At 37.3% G+C, this 19,573-nt stretch overlaps 1 protein-coding gene across 2 annotated transcripts in view; it reads left to right on the top strand.

The window, feature by feature from the left end:
• The window catches only part of Sfmbt1 (Scm-like with four mbt domains 1), a gene marked incomplete at its 5' end in the record, with an annotated part of 164,711 nt that overhangs the window by 122,328 nt on the left and 22,810 nt on the right, over positions 1-19,573 (top strand). For both annotated transcript variants that reach the window (XM_013515696.1, XM_013515695.1), the window contains 8 exon segments: positions 2,233-2,321; positions 4,386-4,632; positions 5,244-5,338; positions 5,827-5,928; positions 7,953-8,103; positions 11,123-11,205; positions 14,875-15,001; positions 16,542-16,655. In XM_013515696.1, the coding sequence (XP_013371150.1) occupies positions 2,233-2,321; positions 4,386-4,632; positions 5,244-5,338; positions 5,827-5,928; positions 7,953-8,103; positions 11,123-11,205; positions 14,875-15,001; positions 16,542-16,655 (1,008 nt within the window).

Raw genomic sequence — 19,573 nt, 5'->3', positions numbered from 1 at the left:
AAGGAAAGGAAAACATTTTGAAATAAAAAAATAAATGGGAAAAGAGAAAGGACTTGGGGAAAACTATATATAGGTTTACAGTGATCTATGATACATAAAATAGAAGTCCCTGATGAAGAAAACCAAAGCAATGAAACAAAATACTGCAACTATAACTTAAATAAACTTCACTGAGATAAAAAACAATTTGACTTACATACTAAAAAAGCTTGTTATGTATGGGAAAAATCAAATGAGCATAAGAACTGCTAAGGGAACATTAAATACATGTGTAAAGTAGAGTTTAGACTAAATGATGATTGTGTAGGAGACACTGTAGTGTATAAAGGGGCTGTGGCAGTGTAGATACAGTATCATTATAAGAAGTAAAGGACATATTGAGGGAAGAGCATGTGAATGAATACTGGTATAAGCCACTCATTACCTTTTAAAAATCGTTATTGCTATGTAATTTAACTAGTTCCTTTTTTAGAATTAACTGGAAGTAAAATGATATTACCTGAAATGGGGTGCTGAAGGAGAACAAAAAGAGATTAACTAAGTTCAGTATTGTTTAGAGAAAAAAGAAAATAGCCCAAAAATAGAAGACTAAAAGTATTATCTAAAGGTATTAGTACAAAGGTAAGCAGTAGAAAATATAAACCTCTCTACTTAAAAGATTTAAAAAATGAAATTACATATGAAAGTAGACTAGATCCCATAGTGAGATATTGCACACACAAATAATTTATCTAACAGTTAACACAATGACAGATTGGGAGGCCATCCACATTGATAACATCAATAAATGTTGATGAGTTTACTCTAATATTAAGTGTGAAAAAAAAATCAGATTGGCTGCAGTGACTTCAAATACATATTTTAACTTAGGATTTCATAGTGAAATTATTGATGGTCTTTGGAAGATGCCAGGGAACCAACTGATTGTTTTAAAGGTTGGTAAATATGAGGAAGGAATGAAAAGAATCAAGCATATATGCTGCTTTCTTTTTGTGAGCTCTACTTCAGGCCAGTCAAATGATTGAAGAGAAATTTTGAGAGGTATTTTTGGTTAGTAAATGGAGTAATAGAATATCTCCATTTTTGGCCTCCATTAAATCTAATGTCACAAAGAACAGACAACCAGACCTTATTTTCCTGTTGATGAAAGGATATAATTCCTTCTAAAAAATATCTAATCCAAGTTTGATGAAGCACCTGGCTCTAAGTACTGATTTATAGGAAGTGTAGGTGACAGTGGAACAACTGGTTGCTACTGAGAGGCAGCCTATGAAAACAGATTCTGAAAAACTAGGTAAGAGAAAGGCTGAATCCCTCAACAGCATGCTGCAAGAAGCAGCAGCATGCTTCGTCTGGGCGGAGGAGATACCTACAAATTACTAGATGAGCAACTGTTTGCAGTGTATAGATTTTATTTTGGATCCTGAGTTGATCAAACAAAGTTAAAAAAATTTTATGAGATAATTGAAAAAAATTTGAATGTGAACTGGACATTTGACATTAAGGAATTAATAACATTTTAAAGGTATGATATTGTTCTGGTTACATAAAAAGTTATTTACTTTTACAAATATGTACTGGACTATATATTATAGGATTTTTAGAATTGTTTTCTTGGTAATTCTTGTTAGAGTGGGAATAGTATGTATGAGGCTATAGGCCAGGGTTTGCAGATTATCTATAAACGGCCAGATAATAGATGTTTTAGGCTTTGTGAGTCATCTGGTCTGTATTATAGCTGCCCATGTCTACCTTTGTAGTGTGAAGGCAACATAGACAATACATAAACAAATTAGCATGGCTGTGTTCCAGTTCAGTTTTACTTACAAAAATAGATAACAGGCCAGATTTAACTCACAGGTGGTAGTTTGCTAATTCCTGGTGTAGATGAAACAGGCTGGCTATGAGATGACATTTGTTGAAGCATGATAGTACATAAGGATTCATTATACCTTTTTTGTACTTTTTATGTATGTTTGAAATTTTCCTGTAAAAATACAGCATGTGCCTTTTGGCTAAAATTGTGGTAACAGGGAATTGTTTTGTATAGAACTATTACTAAAGTCTGAAGAATTTTTCTTTATCTTGTCTTTTCATGGTCCTAAAGAAGCAGTACATTGAACTTCTGGATTTGCGAATGGCCAACATACCTCTGAGCCATTTCTGTGTGTCAGGGTTCTTTGTGTTCTGTGGCTGACACCATGAGTAATGGTCATTTCTTCCCTCATCTAGGTATCAGAGATAAAGTGTCTGATTGGGATGCATTTCTGCGGCAGGCCCTGACCGGAGCATGTAGTCCTCCTGTTCCACTGCTAGAGGGCGTGAGTATTATTGTATGCCAAAATCAATGTGGAAAACTCTTGCAAGGAGTCTAAAATTGGTTGCTAATTTACTACTCTGAAGCAAATAAATATTATTACTAGAGACATAGGCGTAAGTATTATAAAGTTTAAATTCATCCTTAGAGGTTGCAAAGTAAGTCTTCTGAATTCATTGCTAATACATAAAAATCTAGTTTTCCAGATTCTTTTATACTCTTAGAAAATGGAGCCTTTGAGAGCTCTCACTGTTGAATTGAGCAGGAGTTGATTCTGCTTCAGGGTGGGCATTTGTAACTCATGCCAGATAACTTGAGACTCCCTTTTCATTGCTCAGACTTTACTTCTACAAACTTTCAGCAGTCCTTTTAAATTGTGTACCTTTTGAGTTTGTTAGTGGGTATAGTTTTTTGATTATGTGAAAATGTATTGGTTATGGGCTTTCTGACTTATACCTTACCACTTTCTAGCATACTAGTAACATTCTTTGTGGCATATGTACGTGAAATGTGATGTTTAAAGGTTTCAGTTTTTTTTATATCCTTGCTATTACTTGTTAGCATTTTTGATTATAGCTATTCTCATCAGTGTGATACTCATTTTGATTTGAATTTCCCTAAGGGCTAATGAGGTTGAGCATCATTTTATGTGTCACTCATACATCTTTTTTGGAGCAATGATTTCTTCATTTTAAAATTTGGTTTACTTTTTATTACTGAACTGAAGGATTCCTTATACATGCTGTACAAGTACTGTGATAGAATATTTGATTTTCAAACATTTTTCTTCCATTCTGAGGGTTGTCTTTTTTTAATCATTTGAAAGGGTTTCGTTATATAGTCTAACGTACTGTATCTTTCTTTTGTTGTTTGTGCTTTTGGCACTATATCTAAGTAGCCTTTCCTTAGCCCAGGGTTAATAAAAGTTATTCCTATACTTCTAAGAATTTTACAGTTTTAGCTTTTACATTTAATTTTATGATCTGTTCACATTCCCTTTTAAATCTTGATTGCCGAGTACTATATTTCAAGCAGTTCTTTATTTTTCATAGTCTGACTCATTTCTTTATGCTTAGTCAGAGCCTGACATGTATAAAACATTCAGTAAAATTTGAATAAATGAGTGAAACCTGAATAAATGCACTGATAAAATATTCTGCTCTGCACTGACCATGATTATGCCATCTTGAAATTTTTATCTGTGAATGTGTTCTTCCATTTGTTTATATGTTTTGCATACCTGGATATGGAAGTTTTACAGAGCAATTTTTACTGAGAAAGAAATGAAAGATTGAGTGTTAAGAAATGACTAAATGATGACTTTGGAATGAGTGTTCCTTTTCTATTTTTTATTGTAGTTTTAAAGATGTATCTAGAGTTAGTTTTCCCTTCCTTCAGTGTAATAAAAAATTCTTACTGGATCCATTAGAACCTTGTAATATGAGTAAAAAAAAATCAGAAATAAGTAAGATATCATCAGAAAGTAAGTGGATAAATCATTGCCCATTTACAATACAGAATATCATAAAACAGTTGTAAAAGTGAGAAAGACTTCATCTGCCACACTAGAAAAACACCTGTAATGTAATCAGTGAAGAACAAACTGAAAAAAGTGTATACTGCTCCCATTTTGAAAAAATAGGGGAAAAAGAGGTAGCAGTGGATATCAATTTGTGTGTAGAAAAGAGTGTATGCGTAAGTATTTACTGTAGTTCTTAGAGGTGGGATAATAGAAGAATTTCACATGTTTTTTTCTTTAATGATGACTATATTTACTTTTATAGTGGGAGACAAAGTGGTGATGATACTCTGAAAATTCTTACTAAATGAAACAAGTCTAGAGATAAGAGATTTGAAAAGTAATTTTATTGTCTTATAGGTAGATTTTCTTTAAGATAAGCATTTTCGTATCATTTAGAAGTAATAATGTAAGAGGTTTGTGTAAGAGTTGACAATGTCACTAGCTTTTGATAAGTAAACAAATGTGAAAGTTGGTTTCAAATAATTTAGAACTTCTAAAAATATGTTAACTTCTCGTATTTAATAATTTTACTTTTTTAACATATAGCTCCGCCATGGAAGGAATCCTTTAGATCTCATTGCTCCAGGATCTAGGCTGGAATGCCAAGATTTTTGGGACTCTCTAAGTATTTGGATTGTTACTGTAGTAGAAAACATCGGGGGACGGCTGAAACTGCGTTACGAAGGACTTGAAACTTCTGATAATTTTGAGCATTGGTTGTATTACTTGGATCCATTTCTTCATCATGTTGGTTGGGCTGCTCAACAAGGATATGAACTGCAGCCCCCATTAGGTAAAGAGTAATACACTTTTTTGTTAACACATTATTATTGTTATTCATGTCCATGAGATTAAAAAACATAATTTTTATTAAAGCCTTCGTTAGCTCACATAATAGAGATATTATAACAAATTTATATGTTGTTAAAACTGAATGCCTATTTTTCTTTCTGTTTTCTTGAATTTATAATTTATCACTTGATAAATTATCACTTAATAAATGTATCATATTGATAACTCATAGACTTCTGTCCAAACTCATACTGCTAATCCCTTATCAAAACAATGAAAACAATTCTCTAGGTAGCATTCAGATAGGTATATATAGTAAATTGGGTTCACAGCAGATTCTGTTAAAATAAACTCTAATTTATGGACTACAGGAATCCTTACAATCTTATTGTAGGCATTTTCACAAAGCTTAGCTCTCTGGGCTCTGAACAGAGCAGAGTACTGAGGTTAAGATGCAAGTTCTTTTGAGTGAAGATGATTATAAAGGGCTTGAATTCTATCCTGTTTCCAGTGAGAAGTACTTTTTTTTTTTTTAAATGTGGATGCTTTCAGAATAGTTGAAAAAAGTATATAGACCTTCTTATCTAAACATATGTTCTTGTCTTGCTAAAGCCATCAGACATTTGAAAAATGAAGCTGAGTGGCAGGAGATTTTGGCCAAAGTCAAAGAGGAGGAAGAAGAACCGTTGCCATCCTATTTATTTAAGGTAAAAGCAAAAACACTTGATAGATAGTTTTTCTCTTCTCACAGCAGAGTAAAGCAATTTGGAAATAGAAAAAGTGGAAAATAACTCCCAGACGCAGAGAGTTCTCTGGCCTGTACAGGAGGGAGGCGGGATTAAGGCTGGACCTATGATCACCCTCATTTTCTTGCGGTGCTTGTTTAGATTTTCTCCCCAAGTTCTCATAAGACAGTTTGAATATTTTCTCTTCTACTCTTAAATAGATACACCTAACTTGTTATAAAATAAATTTGCTTTTTCCTTTAGATGTCCCTTGTGTTCGAAATGTAGAGAGAAAATGTACCCTCTATGGTTTTTTTTGTCCTGAATAGTTTTTTTCAGGAAAGAAATTATAGGACTTAGCAGAAGTTGGGCATTATTTTAATTGATTAGAGCACTATTCAGTTGCATCTGAGTATAAAGTTAATACAGAAATGCTGCAGTTTTATTCCATTTCATTGTTTGCCTTTCAGGACAAACAGGTTATTGGCATTCATGCATTCTCTGTAAATATGAAGTTGGAAGCTGTGTACCCATGGTCACCTTTTGAGATCTCTCCTGCTACGGTCATTAAGGTAAAATGGAAAGAATACTCTTGGGAAACATCCCCATCATAGTGACTGGTTTAGGAAATTGTAGTGCTTTGATCTTCATTCTTTGTTAATCCAACTTGTTGCCAGGTATGGTGGTGCATTCCTATAATCCCAGCACTCTGGAGGCTGAGGCAGGGGGATTGCTTCAAGTTTGAGGCCGGGGGCTACATAGTGAGTTCAAGGCCAACCTGAACTGCCTAGCAAAACTTAACCTCAAAAGAGAAAACAAAGCAAAACAAAACATTCAGTTTGTGAGGCCAGCCAGAATTACTTCGGTGCACATTTTGTATTTTATTGTTCAGTTTTCTATGGACAGTTCTTTCTTTGGGGCTTGGTAGCCGTAGTCAAAAAAAGAACACTTAGGGCCTAGGCACCAAATAGTGGGGAGTGGGGCTATTCTTTGTGACAGACCTAAGTATATATATCTGGGGGACCTTTAACTAGTATGTAGTTACTGTGTCCGTGAAGTGTGGAGGCAGGGAGTGTCCTGCCTGGTACAGAGTTTATTGGGATCAGGAGATATATGCGAAACAGGCACTCACTGTCACAAGATCTGGCAGTAGGATGGCTACAGTCCTATATTCCAGATTCAGATTTTACTCCTCAAAAGACTGACAGATGTCAGGCTTTTATTAGGAGTAACCAGAAGAGCTGAGCACATTGTTAAGGGCCAGTGATTCAGTTACTACATAAGGGATAGGGTTAGGGTTAGGACCACAGCAGAAGCCCTTTTACAGAGAGTAGAACCAGAAATGGAGAGCAACTAAGGCATAGTTTCTTGACTGCTGAAACATCTGACCTGCTGAGATATAAATTTTCCTCATCTTGGTAGAAGAGTGTTCTCTGAGCAAGCGAGAATTCTGAACTTGTAAGTAAAGTCATAATACTGTATCTGGAATCTGAAGAAATGTGTGGTTAGGAGCTAGAGGAAGTTTATTAGCTTTTCTTCAGCATTAGAAACTGGGCAAGGATCTGTAGTTGACCCTTCACTAAACTTAAACTAAATTTTACTTGGAGTCCAGCTATTGGGTTTGAATCCAAGTTGTGCTACTTCCTGACTGTATAACCTGGAATGTTACTCTTTTTTAAAGCTCATTTTCCTTAGCTAGAAAATGGAGTTGTTAATATAGCCTCTGTCATTAGATTGTTAGGAAGATTAAAACTAAATTAGTATGTGGTCTGATAAAAAAGAGGATGAATTAAAAAATTGTTACAGTAAAAGAGACATTGCCATTAATCCCCCTCAAAATATTTTCCCATGCTTTGAACACATCACATCATTCTTGGCAATTTCTGAAGTAGTTCTGAAAGTCATCTCTTTGGTGTGTGTCTTTAGCTGCCTCAATGTCCTTAATTGATTCAAAATGTTTACCTTTCATAATCATTTTGACTGTGGGAAAGAACCAGAGGTCTCACAGTGCCAAATCCTGTGGATAAAGACACACTGTAATTAATGGTTTTCAAGCCTGCCTTTCCATTGGATGGCACTCGGCAACAGCATCACCATTTTTTTCATTATACCTCTTTTTTGTTGTTGTTGTTTTTGTTTTTTTGTTTCTTCTTCCGGTACCAGGAATTGAACTCACGACCTTGTGCTTGCCAGGCAGGCGCTGTGCCGCTGAGCTAACCCCAGCCCCTCATTATACCTCTTAAAGACACTCGTCAGAGAGGAAATTCCAAAACTGCTTCAGAAAGTGGCAAGAATTATAGAATACATGCATTTGAAGTAAGGGGAATATTTTGAGGGAGATTGATGGCAATGTGTCTTTTACTATTTTTTTTAAATGTAAATATTCACCATATATTTTGACCATCATGTGTTACACTTAAAGTGGTGTCTGACACAGAGCTAACATTTATTGAGCATTTAGCATTATTACTACCCAATGTGACTGTGCACTTTTGTGACACTTTTGGCTGTGCTGAGAAAAAAAGCATATGTGTACGTGTATGTATGTGCACACATGTATGTAACCATTTATTTCATCTGTTAATTGCATGAGCAGGTTTTTGATGAGAAGTACTTTCTGGTGGAGATGGACGATTTGCGACCAGAGGGCCATGCACGGCGATCATTTGTATGCCATGTTAACAGTCCCGGCATTTTCCCTGTGCAGTGGAGTCTAAAGAATGGTGTAAACATTAGTCCACCTCCAGGTATGCACTCGTGGTCGTCAGTGTTGTTCCTTTAAATGAGTTGTGTAGGATGGCATTTCCAAGCTCTTTTATCCCACTCTTCATAGCCCTAATATTTTAGGGCCCTGGGACAAGTAAAAATGAAGGTCTGGATTGCATATATTTACATATTTGAAAGTGATAATTAAGAAACAGTTAGAGGATGTGCCACCCTCAGACTTTGCCACATGGGTCTGCATGATCAAAAGTCCAAATTCATGTCCAGGTTCTCTGCTGGCTCTGTGTGGGCTCCATCTTGCCTCTGTTGGGTAGTCATAGGGGATGGGCTGGTATGTACACTGAGTATTGGGATCTGACCTGTGAGCCACAGCTGGGAGGTAAATGACTGATCAGGTTGAGAATCTGGGCCTTGTGGAAGGTGTTTGTAGTGGGAAGTTAGGGTTGAAAGGAGGACTCAGAGAGGCTTGAAGTAGGAAAGTAACAGTTCTTTGAAAATGTAGTTTTGACCTTTTAGTCGAGGCATTTTATTATTTAGTTGTGCTTAAGTGAATTTCTTTTTTTTTTTTTTTTTCCTTGAGACAGGATCTTGCTACGTAGTTCAGGCTGGACTTGGAATTACTTTGTAGCCCAGGCTGGCTTTGAATGCACAGTGATCCTCCTGCCTTAGCCTCCTGAGTGCTGGGATTGTAGGGATGTGCTACCACCCCCAGCTGAAATTTTTTAATATTTTTAAACTTAGAGCATCAGGAAAAATCTCAGATATTTATCTGATTTTTATATGAGTAAATCAGATTGTTTGATGAGAAGTCTATGTATACTTCACTAGTAGTCTTTTGGTAAGCATGGCCTCCCTTTCTAAATACTACTAAATCCTGAACAGTGGGCTGAAACTACTCTTTTGGGTTAAAAGGGGTTGTAAACTCAGAGCCTTTGGCTTTCCTTTTTGCCTTCATTCATCCAGTCAACATTTATGGAATGTTTGCTGTGACCCAGACATTGAATCTGACATTTATCTCACCGGGGACATAAAAACAAGTATCACTCTGTTCCTTCATGGGGCAACTCAGACACAGGGGGAGACGCTCACAGAAGTTGCCCTGTTCCCTATCAGGGAGCAGAGCTTAGCAGTGCCCTGTGGCCGGGTGTGGTATGGAATACCTGCAAAAGGAAGTTCATCCTTTGCAGGTGGCCACAGAAGGAACATTCTGAAGTTCTTTATCCTGCTTTTCCCCCTTTATGGGAAAGAGAAAAGCAGTTACTAAAGATACCAGAATTTTAAGCATTGTTAATAGCCTCAGCAGTTGCCTTGTAAACAGAGAGAAGGTATATTATGTAATTCATGGTATAAAGTGTACTGCTGGGAAATGAGAGGGAGGGCATGTATTTCTCAGCTGGGCAGGAAAAGTGATTTCAGGGGCTGTTTGGCAATTGGAGGACATAGTCTATTTTTTTTGGAGACAGGGTCTCGCTATGTAGCACAGGCTGGCCTTGAACTCACTTATGTAGCCCAGGCTGGCCTTAAAGTCATGGAGATCCTGCCTCAGCCTCCCAGGTGCTAGTATTACAGGTGTGTGCCACCACCCCTGGCAGGAAGCATAGTCTTGAGCAGTATTCAGTGCCTTTGCAGTATTAAGCTCTGCAAAGGCACAGAGCAACTCAGACACAGCAAACAGTTCACCCAGCTCCTTGCATGCAGATGGTGCTGATCAAGGCACTAGTCTGGAAACGTATCAGTACCTTGGTAGACTGAAGTATGGACTTAAGCCTAACTTTTCCTGAAGTGAATTAATGATTTAGATTATTATTATTATTACCTTTTTTTTTTTTTTTGTCTTTTTTGAGACAGGGTTTCACTATGCAGTTCAGGCTGGCCTTGAGCTCATTTTTGTAGCCCAGGCTGGTCTCGAACTCACAACGATCCTCCTGCCTCAGCCTCCCGAGTTCTGGGATTACAGGCGTGTGCCACTGCGCCCAACTGTTCATGATTTAAATTATAAGAGCATTGTGATTTTAAAAATGTTTTTCTAATTGACACACAATAATTGTATGTATGTATAGGGTGCAGTGTGGCATTTCAGTGCATATATACACTACATAATGATCAAATCAGGGTAATTGGCACGTCTGTCACCACAGAACCATCATTTCTTGTGTGTGTTAAGAAAATCCAAAATCGTTTCTTATTAGCTGTTTTGAAATGTTGTACTGTATAACAAAAGTTATCCCACTTATTCTACTGCACACCTGTATCTCTTAATCATCCTCTTCTCAACCCTCCAAGCACTAAGATTCTGTAACACATACATATGAAAACAGTGCTAAGAGCATTGCATCAGTAATAAGCTAAAGACATGTTTTAAATAAATAACCTTATCAAAAAAAAGTCTTCACTAATTAAATAGTATTATTTGTTATCTCTTGGCTGTCAAACATAACTCCTAATAAGACAAGATTCATTTGTACTGATCAAATCCGGTCATAACTATCTTAAATTCTTCTGGTAAATGCCAGCAATTAATAATATAAAATATTGCTCAAAATACGTGGTTTGAAATTTGAAAGTTTACCAATTTATCCAAAGAATTGCACTGTATTAGAGTTTGACCAGAAGTACTCTATTTAATAAAATTTAACTGTGCAAGGCCCTAGGCTCAGTCCAAGTACTTGAAGGTGGAAAGGAAAAAAAAGCTGGGTGCAGTAGCGTAAAGCCTGTAATCGCAGCGCTTGAGGAGGCTGAGGCAGGAGGATCTCAAGTTTGAGTCCTGCTTGGGGAACCTAGTGAGACCCTGTCTCCAAAAAAATAAAAAAAGAAAGGAAGGAAAGAAGGAAAGGAGGAAGGATGGGAATGTATTTCAGTGACAGAGTGCTCCCAGCTTCAGTTTCTCAGTACTGAAAATAATAGTAACTATACCTTGGATTTATGGAATGTTTCTCCCCTCTAAAATTAGCAACATTTGGAAGTCGTGGGTGGACACCTGGCAGAGTAGTAGAGCCAGAGAAGCACATGTGATGTGAATCATTGCTCTTGGTCTCCACACAGGATACCCAAGCCAGGACTTCGACTGGGCTGACTACCTCAAGCAGTGTGGTGCTGAAGCTGCTCCCCAGCGGTGCTTCCCTCTGGTGAGACCCCTCAAGGCCACCACGTCAGGGCTGCGGAGACTGCTGTGTTTCCCTTGCTTTTTATGACTTAACTCTCAAGTTAATCATCTCACTCAACCCAAATGACCACTTTGCTGATTGTAATGAAATGGTACAAAGAAAAATGCATTTACTGCAGAAGTTAATTTGCTAATCAAGTTAGTTTTACAAGTTTTAGCAGGTTTTTTTTTTTTTGGTAATAACTGAAATCACGTGAGTTTGAGATTTTATTCATACTGTAATATGAAAAAATGTTGAAATATTAAGTGGAAAAATTGTTAAGCTTATTTAAAAATACTTCTATCCAAATGATATAGCCTTATGCTTTTAAAAAACAAAATAGCAGTAAAAAGCTTAGAATGCAGAAACACAATCTCTGTCCTATTACTTGCCTCAGCCTCACTTCCCAGGAGTAACCACTTCCTATTCTTTTTTTTTTTTCCTGAGATAGAGTCTCAGTGTGTAGTTCAGGCTGGCCTTGAACTCACTCTGTAGCCCAGATGGGCCACAAACTCACAGTGATCCCCCTGTCCCAACCTCCTGAGTGTGCCACCATGCTTGGCTACCACTTCCTGTTTTCATCAGGCATGTGTAATTTGGCACTTAACTTCATTGTCAAAATAATATACTGCCATAATTTTAGAACCTCCTGTTGATTATATTACCATAAATGAGCATTTAACTATTTTACACTACCTTCCCCCTTTGTCTTGCTTGCATCTTCTTCCTGTTAGGGTTATATTTCAATTTTCGGCTAAATCTCAAAGTTTTGCTGTAATTTGGGTATTAAAACATTTACAACTGAGCACTTGCAGTATTTTATGATTCCTCTTTTTAAATTTTGTTTCCATGTTAACAATTGCTTTGTTTTTCATGTGGTTAATTTTCCTTTGTATCTACTGCTGCGTCTTCCAATAGCTGCCTCTTACATGAGGAAGTTCCTCATTTCTAAAATTTTTCTTAGACATCCTTTTTGATGGCCTCCACTTTTTCTCTCTGGACAGGTTCTCCAGACTTGCCCTGTAGTTATAACTGTGGAACTGCCCTTCACTGTCACCCAAGGAATTGCCCTCTCCTCGTTTCCCATGATTTGAGGTCTCCAGTTTTGTAATATACATGACTTCCCCATTCTGTTTACTTCCTTATTTTTATGGAGCCATGGCCTCTCAGTATTTTTCTAGAATGGTATAAGGGATATAAATTGTTGTATATTTGAAAATGTCTACTAACTTGATTCATGGTTTGGCTTAATAAGGAATTTTAGGTTGGAAGTTATTTTACCTTAGAATTTTGAAAACATTACTCAGGTGTTTTCTGACTTCTGGTATTGCTGCCAAGAAGTTGAAAGTTGTTCTTAGCCTCAATCTGTTGCGGGAGCCCTGATGTTCCTGTGGTGGGAGGTTTCTGATCTTCCCGTTGCTTCTCCTCACAGGAGTGCACCGCGGTGTGGGCACTTTCTGTCTGCACACTCAGGCCTTCTTGCACTGGGAGATTTTCTTGAATCATTTCTTTTATTTCCTTTGTTTTGTTTTTTTGCTCTTGTCGCTTTCTAGAATTTTAAATTTGTAGATATTGATCCTCTGGATCTAAGCTCTACTTTTTTTTTTTTTTTAACCTTTTTTGTCTTGTTTTCTGTTTTCTTTTTGTCTTGCTTTCTGGAAGATATAAACCCTTTTGAGATTTTAGGTTTTTAAACTACTTTTTCATTTTTTTTTATTTCTCCTCTCTGAATAGTTCTTTATTTTTCATGGTATACCATTCTTGTTTTAAGGATACATTAGTTTTTTTCTCAGAGAATGTTAATTAACATAACCACCTTTTGGGAAGTTTTCTTGCATAGTCACTACTTTCTCTAAGTTGCTTATTTTATGTTTTGGTCTATAGGTTTTGTATCTTTATATATCTAATAATTCTTGGTTATAGTTTATATTTAAAAAATGGGAGATTAAAGAAAAACTGATTGGAAACTGAGCATGTGACAGAGGCCTGTCAACCTTGAACTTTCCCCCGGGTTGGGATCTGGCCACTATTCATTAGGGCAACTTAAATCTTTACCTTCATGTGCTTCTTCCTGGGCTTACTGTATTACCAGAAGAAGTCTCTTCTAGGCCTTGCCTGACAGATTGAGGCTAGGGCCAGGCTATGGCATTCCATGCATGCCATTAACAGTTCCTTGTGTCCTCTTGCCCAGGGATCTTATGTTTTACCCTGTCTAGAGGATAAATCTAACCACTTTTAGGGGAGGAGAAGAGACAGTTGCCCTGGAGATGGAGTAGAGGAGCCTAAATCCTTCTTAAATGTTTCCAACAAATTCTTCTTCTTTTGACTTTTTCTCTTCTACCTCCACTTGCCCAGTACCTGTTTCAGAAATCTTAGCTTTCTTTATTGCCAGCTGAAATTCACCTTTCTTTGTTATACTTAGTTAAAAGACCCTGTTCTAAATTCTGGCTTGTAAAATGTGTCCTCTTCTGTTATATCCATCCTGTTAGTTTTATATCTTAAAAAAACAAAAACAAAAAAAATCTAAAAAAAAACCCTTTTAATGAATTATCAGAAGGGGCTGGGGATTTTAGCTCAGCGGCAAAGCGCCTGCCTGGCAAGCACAAGGTCATGAGTTCGGTTCCTGGTACCAGAGAAAAACCAAAACCAAAAAAAAAAAAAATGATGAATTATCAGAAAGGAGAACTGTTGAATGCTGATATTCAGTTGTCTGTCTTGATCTAGAAGCTGCAATTTTTAAAGTGTTTTAAATGACCTCTCCCCATTTGTAAGCATTTTTTATCCTGACTGCCTATTATAGATATACATACACATATGAGCCAGGCAGTTCACTCCTGATAGAGCCTTTTCAGGGAGGAGAAGTGAATCAACAGTGGTTGAGAACCACTTGGTTCAGGACTCAGAGCCTTAGGTGCCTTATTTCATTGATACTTTGTAATAACTCACTGCTTAATTTCATCTGACAGATGAGGAAACTGTGAGGGAAAAAGAGATTACACAGTTTGAGCAGGGTCATCATCCACGTAGCAATATCCAGGAATCTCTTATCTAAAGACCATGCTGCCTGTAACACCAAGTTATTCACTTTGCTTCCATGAAAATAAATAAATAAATAAAAGGGCTGGGAATATAGCTCAGTAGCACAGCACCTGCCTGGCAAGTGCAAGGTCCTGAGTTCAATTGCCTATACCCAAAAAAAAAAAAAGCAAAATAAATTTTCAGCTTTAAAGTAGACTTAGGAATTGAATGCTACTTGCAAAAAGGTTCATCGAGCTAAGCATATATCATTTGATGAGTTTTAACAAATGCGTACAATTGAACATTCTGGGCACGGTGGTACATGTCGTAGTCCCAGGTACTAAGAAGGCTGAGGCAGGAGAGTCACAAGTTTGAGGCTAACTTGAGAAATTTAATGAGATCCTATCTCAAAATAAAATTAAAATTACAGCAAGGGGTTGGGATTGCAATGTAGCTTAGTGTGCTGTATTGCCTGGGTTGAATGTCCAATATGGGAAGTTGGAGGTGGTAGAACATTAGTTAGTGTTATTCCTAGAAAATACCCTCGTGTCCTTTCTCATTCATTCTTCACTACTGTCCATCCAGAAATAAACATTGTTCAGTAAATTGATTTGATTCACTCATTTTTTTTAGTCAGTTTCTGAGCATGAGTTTAAGGAGAACATGAAACTCGAGGCGGTGAACCCTCTTCTCCCAGAAGAAGTGTGCATTGCCACCATTATTGCAGTCAGAGGCTCCTACTTGTGGCTCCAGCTAGAGGGTAAGTGCAGGCTTTCCTAAAGTTTCTATGGCCATTCTCCTTTGCTCTTCCTGTTCACTGCTTATTGTAGCTTGTTATACTTAAGGGACAAGTAAATGATCTTTTTTCAAAGACTTTAACTTGAAATGCAACTTTCTAAGCTAAAAATTATTTTCCTGTCCTTGGCTTTCAAATTTTAGGAAATGAATTTGAATAACCTTTGTTATAGAGTCCTTTATTTTCTTTTTTAATCAGATTTTATTGATACATTTTAGATATACGTGATGATCATATTCATCATAGAAAATTTGTACCTGGGGCTGGGGATTTAGCTCAGCGGCACAGCACCTGCCTGGCAAGCGCAAGGTCATGAGTTTGATTCCTGGTACCGGAAAAAAACAGAAAAAAGAAAAAGAAAAAAGATTGAAAATTTGTACCTGTACATGAGATAACTTCATTTTTCCCATTTCCCTACCCTCCCTTCAACCCCTCCTCTCCCCATTTACAAAAGCTTTGTTTCCATGTTTTCCTTCTTTTCTCACCTTTTTTTTTTTACTTTTCCCTTCTTTCCTTTCTTCTTCCCCTTTTACTTATTCCCCTCCCCATTTGAACATTTTTTTTCCTATTTGACAATACCTGTTGTACATTTTGGTCCTTATTTATACTTTCAGTTTCTCATACCAGAGAAACAATGTGGTATTTACACATGTGTGTCCAATTTATTTCACTTAAGAGTATTAGAGTCCTTTATTTTCTTGAAGATAAGTCAACTAGAATGTATTTTTATGTGACCAAAATAAATGAGCATGAACATTAACAATAGGCTTAGTGATGAGACAATGTTTTCGCTGTCCCAAACCTATAGAACTAGAAAGTATATGAAGTAGAGATTATATATTTTGCTCACCTAGTGTTAGTGATTGGGCACATTTGTAGGGTGAAGGCTATGTGAGTACTTAGTGCAGTAGGTACTGTGCATGGCCTGGGTTACTTTTTCATCCTGCTGCCAATAGTCATACTCAGAGAAGCTACCTACTGCTTCTGATTTTTTAGAATTGGCATTTAATGCAGAAGCGAAGGACAGATTAAATGTAGGGTTTCATGCAACTTCCTCTGAGCAACTTGGCCTACTCACTTTCTGATTTGAATGTACTGTTCTATTTTCTGGCTTATTCCCATAGTACCAGAACTAATGTTGTTATTGACTAGAACTGTCACTTTGTCTTTTGGTTTCTAGTTATTTCAAGGAATTGCCTATAATTGTTAGCCACCTGAATAATTCCATTGGTAGTCCCAGTTGTTTATTTGCTGTTCCTTACTAAGGCTTGGCCTTCTTTTCAGTACCCATTTTGGTTCTTAAAACTTATGCGTAGTACTTTTCTCATGATGTTTACCATACATGAAAAAGTATGACTTCCATGGAAAAGATACTCTTAAGAGACTTGTGTCTTTATTATTGCAGCAATAGAATGTTGTTCAGAAAGTACTGTACTATACTTTATGAAGGCTATTCAGTGATCTAAAAGTGCTCTGTTTTGTTCTGCTTTTTAAATTTAAACAGGATCTAAGAAGCCTGTGCCCGAATGTATTGTGAGTGTGGAATCCATGGATATATTTCCTTTGGGCTGGTGTGAGACCAATGGCCATCCCCTCAGCACTCCTCGCCGGGCACGAGGTATCTATTTCTGGGGTAGAGGGCGGACTGTTAAATGAGCTCCTGTGTGGCAGCTACCAATTAGTATGAATCTGGACATTTCAGAGAAAAAATTATATTCTGCCGGCATAGACAATTGCAGCAGCATGTACTCTTTTACAGTTTCTGTGGTCTGGGGTCTGGGTACAACTTAGGTGGGTCCCCTGGATCCAGGTCTCTCACAGGTTGCAGTGAAGTTGTCAGCCAGGGAAAGAGTCCTCTCAAGGCTCACCTTGGGGAGAATCTGCTCTCAGCTTTACTCAAATGATTATTGGCAGGCATCTTAGTCCATTCTGGTCCTAGGTATTATTGGAGGCGGGGAGGTCCAAGAGCAAGGTGTCAGAAAATTCAATCTACTCTGAGGACCCATTTCTTGGTTCATAGAAGAAGCCTTCTTGCTTTGTCCTCACATTCTAACTTTGTAGGCCCTCTTTTAATAAGGGCACTCATTCTAATATTGCCCTTACAATCTAATCACCTCCAAAGACTATCTTGTAATATGCATACTTCGGTGATTAGGTTTCAGTGTGACACTGGGGGAGCCTAGACACTCGGACCATAGCAGCAAGAATTCACTTCCTTGGGCTGTTGGACCACGGGTCTCAGCTTCTTGCTAACTTTTAGCTTGAGGCTTCCCTTAGATCCCTGCCACATGGATCTCCCATAGGGCAACTCATAGCCTGCCAACTGCCTTCTGTCAGAACGAGGATGCAAGAGAACAAGAGAGTTTGAAGAAGAGAAAGCCAGAGTCTTTCTGTAATCTAACTTTGAAAGTGACTGCCCATCTTCCCTCTTTGAAAAAATTTTGAGATATAACTGACATCCATGAAATTTGCTCTTTTAAAATACAATTCAGTGGTTTTAGTATATTCACAGAGTTGTACAATTATCACAATTAATTTGAAATGTGCTCCTCATTTCTGAAAGAAACCCCATACCCTTTAGAAACACCTCTTCACAGGCAACCACTACCGTCTTCTGTCTCTGCAGAACTGATCATGCTGGACGTTTCCTATAAATGAAATCATGCAATAGAATGTGCTGTTCTGTGACTGCCTTCTTTCATGTAGCATAATTCAATACATCTTGTAATGTTTGTCAGTACTTTTTCTATTCTATGACTATGACACATTTTGTTTAATTATTGGTGGGCGAACATTCAGGTTGTTTCCATTTTTATTATTATAAGTAATGCTGTTAGTAACCTGTTTTTATATAGACATATTTTCATTTCTCTTGGGTATATTCTGAGAAGTGGTATTGTTGAGTCATATGTCTTTAAGCTGTATTTAACAGCTTGAAGAACCACCAAACTTTTTAAAAGCAGCTGCCTCGCTTACCTCCCTACCAGCAGTGTGTGAGGCTCCAGTTACTGCACATCCTCCCCAATACATGCATTGTATTTTTGTTTGTTTTGATAATTGTCCTAATGTGTATGAAACGATGTCATAGTGTGGTTTTGATTTGCTTTTTCCTAGTGATTAGTCATGTTGAGCATCGTTTGCATATTTTGGTGGCTATTAGTGTATCTTTTCTGGAAAAATGTATGCCTAAGTCTTTTGCCCATTTTTAAATTTAATTTTTAAAATACATTTTATTGGTGCATATTAATTTATAAGATACTGTGTTTGTTGCACTTTCATATATTCATAAAACATTTTGATCATATCCATCCCTGGATTACCCTCCCTTAGGCCACCCTCCCCATCCCTAGCTCCTTTCCTCTTATCCAATAGCCTCCTTTTTACTTTCTTCTCATCTTTTTTTTCCTCTAGGGTCTACATATTAGGGAAAATATATAATATTTTTCTAAGTCTGGCTTATTTTGCTTAACATTGTAATTTCCAGTTCCATTCATTTTCCAACAAAGAATTTTATTCTTTTTATGGCTGAATAATACTCCTTTGTGTATCTAAACCACATTTTTAAATCCATTCATCCATTGACCATTCTATATCATGGCTGTTGTGTATTGTGCCACAGTAAACATGGGTATGCAGGTATATCTGTAGTATGCTGACTTTAATCCCTTCAGGTATATACCAAGGAGTATATCTACATTGTGTAGTATTTCTGTTTTTAGAGGAATATCTGTACTGATTTTCTTAGCAGCGGTACTAATCTATATTTCCACCAACAGTGTAAGAGTTTCTTTTCCCATGCATCTTTTCTGCATTTATGAGAGTTTGTCCATTTGTTTGTTTAATCTTGATAGCAGCCATTCTGACTAGGGTGAGGTGGAATCTCCCTGTGGTTATGATTTGCATTTCCCTGATAGCTAGAGATGTTGACACATTTGTCATATAATTATTGGCCTGCTGTACTTCTTCTTTTGAAAAGGTCCAGTTTATTTGTTCAGTTTTGATCGGGTTATTTCTCTTTTGGTGTTAAATTTTTTGAGTTCATCTTATGTTGTGCATTTTAATCCTGTGTTGGGAAAGTAGCTAACAAAGGTTGTGTCCAATTCTGTAGACTGTCCCATCATTCTGTTATTTCTTTTGCTGTAGAGAAGCTTTTAGTTTGATAGAACTCCACTTGTCAATGTTGGTACTTACTGAGTTTTTGGAGTCCTCTTGAAGAACTGCCTGTGTCTGTATCCTGAAGTGTTTTCCCTATGTCTTTTCAGAGCACTTTTCAGAGTTTCAGATCTTATGTTTAGGTCTTTGATCCATGCTGAGTTGATTGGGCAGCAGCCAAAGGGTGGGGGTGGGGCAGGGGTTGAGACAGTCTTGGTGTGTAATTCAGGCTGGTCTTGAACTCACTGTGTAGCCCAGGCTGGCCTTGAACTTCTGGTGATCCTCCTGCCCCAGCCTCCCAAGTGCTGGGATTACAGGCATGTGCCACCACACTTGGCTTGAGTTGATTTTTTTTTTTTCTTAGTTGATTTTGTTCAGACTAAG

The sequence above is a fragment of the Chinchilla lanigera genome, unplaced genomic scaffold, assembly GCF_000276665.1.
Source record: "Chinchilla lanigera isolate Chin_1 unplaced genomic scaffold, ChiLan1.0 scaffold00029, whole genome shotgun sequence".
Classification (NCBI taxonomy): Eukaryota; Metazoa; Chordata; class Mammalia; order Rodentia; family Chinchillidae; genus Chinchilla; species Chinchilla lanigera.
Note: the sequence above shows the minus strand (reverse complement) of the source record. Positions and strands in the feature narration are given on the sequence as shown.